The sequence below is a fragment of the Limulus polyphemus genome, unplaced genomic scaffold (genome assembly GCF_000517525.1).
Source record: "Limulus polyphemus unplaced genomic scaffold, Limulus_polyphemus-2.1.2 Scaffold967, whole genome shotgun sequence".
Lineage (NCBI taxonomy): Eukaryota > Metazoa > Arthropoda > Merostomata > Xiphosura > Limulidae > Limulus > Limulus polyphemus.
Genome location: NW_013666577.1, coordinates 196,268 through 199,928, shown reverse-complemented (window position 1 = coordinate 199,928; position 3,661 = coordinate 196,268). Strand labels below are relative to the sequence as shown.

Here is a 3,661-nt window from a genome sequence, read left to right as displayed (position 1 = left end):
GCAAAATTTTGAATGTAAGACACTAAAACCTTGTGTCATGTGCAATTAAGGGTACCGAGGGCAATAGGGTTAATAGTCAAAAGGTTGGTTGCAGATTAGAAGCTCACTGTACTTAGTTGTTGTGTCATTGAGCACATTATCCAAAGTTTGTGAGGCCTGGCATAGCCTGGTGGCTAAGGGTGCTTGGCTCACAATCTGTGGGTTGCAGGTTCGAATCCCTGTCACAACAAACATGCTTGCCCTTTCAGCTGTGAGGGTGGTATAATGTGTTGCTCAATCTCACTATTTTTTAGTAAAAGAGTAGTCCAAGAGGTGGTGGTGGTTGGTGTTTACTAGCTGTCTTCTCTCTTGTCTATCACTGCTAAATTAGAAATGGCTAGCTCAAAACAAAACAAACCAAAACTTGCATATCTACCCAGCTATAAAATTGGTAACTTTAAGTAGCTGAGAGTTAACCTACGACAAGCTGTCATCACTTCCACATGAATTTTAAAAGCATTCTCATGCATTTATGATACAAGAAATTGTAGTTAAGCATCGGCTCAAACTGTTTTCAGTACTCTACTTTTAAGGCACTATTAAGCAGGCTGTGTTATAATAAAAAGAATTACTAGAGATGTTTAAATGTTTTTATAAGATATACTAATTTTAAGGGAAAGTTATTATTCATACTTTAATGGCTTAATTTGAGATGTGCAATGGAATTATAGAAAATGGAAGTGTTTTCAATCTTCTGTATTAAGGATTATGTTTACCATGTTAATATGATAAGTATTGAGTGATATTAGAAGAGTGCCAGAGAGAGAGAAAAAATTTGGTGTTTGTAAGTTTTTTTTGGTGTTTTATTGTTATTGGTATATATGATAAGTTATAATAAAAAAAACTTTGTTATTTAATTATTAAGCTTGGAAAATCACTAGAATAATTTTGTAAAATTATAGTTGATTATGTATTAAATCAAACCTAGGACAAAGTCCCTGCTCCTGTCTTGTCAACCATGGTAGACCTGAAGTCCATTGAACAGCTATATGGTTTAGCGGAAAGAGTAACAGCAGCAGAATCTCTGTACGTATCTGAACACAAAGTTTGCGATTAAAGTAAAGGAGTTTTGTATTTCAAAGTAAATGTGTGTTTGTGTTTGTGAATATCCTCACTACTCTTACATGTCCATAAATGTCCCTCAGTGGGATAGCGGTAAGTTTTGGATTTACAACTCTAAAATCAGGGGTTTGATTCCCTTCAGTGGACATGGCAGACAAAAACATAAAGTATGAGACATCTTTTTTTCTGTATAATTAGAAATATTTGAAAACATAATACTTTTTTTTTTCTGAAAATGATCTTATAAAAAAAATTAAAAAGTGACCAAGAGACTCTTCACATCAACTAAAACCCAAGTTTAATGTCCTGAAAAAATTCTCTATCTTTTACATATCTTTCTTGCTATAAATTTTCCTCTCACATAGAGCACATGGATGTTTTACTGTTGAATATTGTTTATGTTTAAGGTGGTGTTTATAATTACTTGAAAAGATAAAGTATTCTTACTAAATTGCCATGGTGTTTAAATATTCGTTTTGTTTAAAGTGTTGATAGTTGCTGAGTTGTTGACCTAGGTTCTCATATTGTTTGACTTGATAATTTCAAACATCACTGTGAATTCGAATAACTTAAAAACTGTGGGTATTATTTTTGTATTATAGGTTTTAAGTGTCAAACATAAATAATTACTGCCCAACCTTTTTTAACTTTCACCAAAACAATTATCAGATTGATAGTGTTGTTAACCAATATGAGACAAAATCACTTCACATCTACCTTATATCAACTCGATGTAAGAAGATAGCATGCAGTATGATAGAAATCCAGGTGTAGCCTAGTGGTTAGTGTACTCAGACTGTAAATCTGAGGGTTCGTGATATGTTTCCTAATGCCACAAAATTGCTCTCCACACTTTGGATTCATGGACTCATTTAAAGAGTGACAGTGAATCCCCACCATGCTATAAAAGTAGCCCAAGAGTTGGCAGTGATTTCTGTTAATGAGCTACCTTCCCTCTAATCTGTCAGCTCAAAATTAGGGACTGCTTTGTACAAAGAACAGAAACAAACAAAAACAAAACAGGAGGTTTTGACACTAAAAGTTACATTTTGTGTGACCTCTTATAGCTTTATGTTGTGATTTATGTTTTAAGTAAGTCTAAATTTAACATCAATTTTGTATGGATGAAAGTGGAAGCTTTTAACATGTCATCAACATAGATTTGCATTTGTTTTATACTATAACTGAGTGTAAAATCTACTGAACTTTTTGCTGAAAAAGAAACACAAAAAAAGAGATACCATTATTGAGATAAAGCTTTGATAGGTTTTGAAACTTGAATTTTATATGAAATTTTTTTGTTCTTTATTCTGATCTTGATGACTAATTTAACTACATCATTAAATAAAATTGTTGAAATAAATTTTTTTGATATGGTCTTTACCTACAGTGTTTTAACGAGTTATGGACCATTTTATTATGATTCACTTATTAAGTATATATCATAGGTGAGTTTGAAAAATAAAATGCCAGAAAATTATTTATTAACAGTACATTTCTTCTTACATTGGCAGTGTCTTCCTAGCTAACCAGTTTGAATTTCTTCATCCTCATCTGGAAACATTTATTCCATCATCTAAGAAAGCTTTTCTGCAACAGTTCTGTTCACAGGTATATATTATAAAATAACTAGTTATTGTAGGTAGTTGCTTAGACCTTAATATACAGTAGGATTTTTGCTTTACCAACAGTGTGGTATCCTAACATAATTCAATTCCCCCAATCCAACGAGACTTTGAAAAGTCTGGGCTCCTAACAATTTAGCTAACCCAGTAATTACCATTGTTTTGATATTAAAATTTTCTGACTTTCACACTCCCCTCTTTTCATAAACAAGGTCTTTGTTTAACATAAGTTAAGCTTGTGAGAGTTTGTTTTTAGTTAAACCCTGATTTTTCTATGATATTCCAAAACAAGATGATTACACTCTCAAACTAAGGAAAAGAGTTATCACACTAGTTGCTGCTGGTGAGCTACTTTGGAAGGACTGAAAATCTTCTGTTACTGAAACATGTATTTATTCCGTAATTTTCTTTGGGGTCTGTCGATTATGTTGTGTAGAATGAAGTTTTGAGTAAAACTTTGAGCTTTAACTCTTTCAGCACGGGCTCGGTCCCTGGGACCGACCTCGTAACCATTTTGTACTTGTTTTAATTTTCATGCTATAGCTTTTAAATTAGCAAGCATATGTTAACAAAATTTGATAGATTATCAGTAAACATTACAATGCTTTCATACCTAAAATATCAAATTTTTTTATTACGTCTTAAGGTTTATGAAGCAATATTTTTCTCTTGTCTATTTTTTCTTTTCACATCTTGCCTATCCAACATGCAAAGTAATATTTATTTCAAGATTAAAAATACTTTTATACTTCAGAAAATTTTTAAATTTCACATGCGAAATCTTTATAATGTCGAGATAGTTGTCAAATGTTTCTTAAGAAAAAACTATATTTTATCTGTTATTTTCAGTAATTAATCTCTGTACGGGTTCAGTAGATTTGACCGATCTTGCAACCACCATAAAAAATTAGGAAATAAACCCAAGTTATGCCTAT

General features: G+C 31.9%; 1 protein-coding gene across 3 annotated transcripts in view; it reads left to right on the top strand.

The window, feature by feature from the left end:
• LOC106461475 (syndetin-like) overlaps positions 1-3,661 on the top strand; it is a 71,091-nt gene that overhangs the window by 46,195 nt on the left and 21,235 nt on the right. For all 3 annotated transcript variants that reach the window (XM_022388445.1, XM_013921298.2, XM_022388444.1), the window contains exons 21-22: positions 968-1,065; positions 2,616-2,712. In XM_022388445.1, the coding sequence (XP_022244153.1) occupies positions 968-1,065; positions 2,616-2,712 (195 nt within the window). The remainder of the gene's footprint in view (positions 1-967; positions 1,066-2,615; positions 2,713-3,661) is intronic.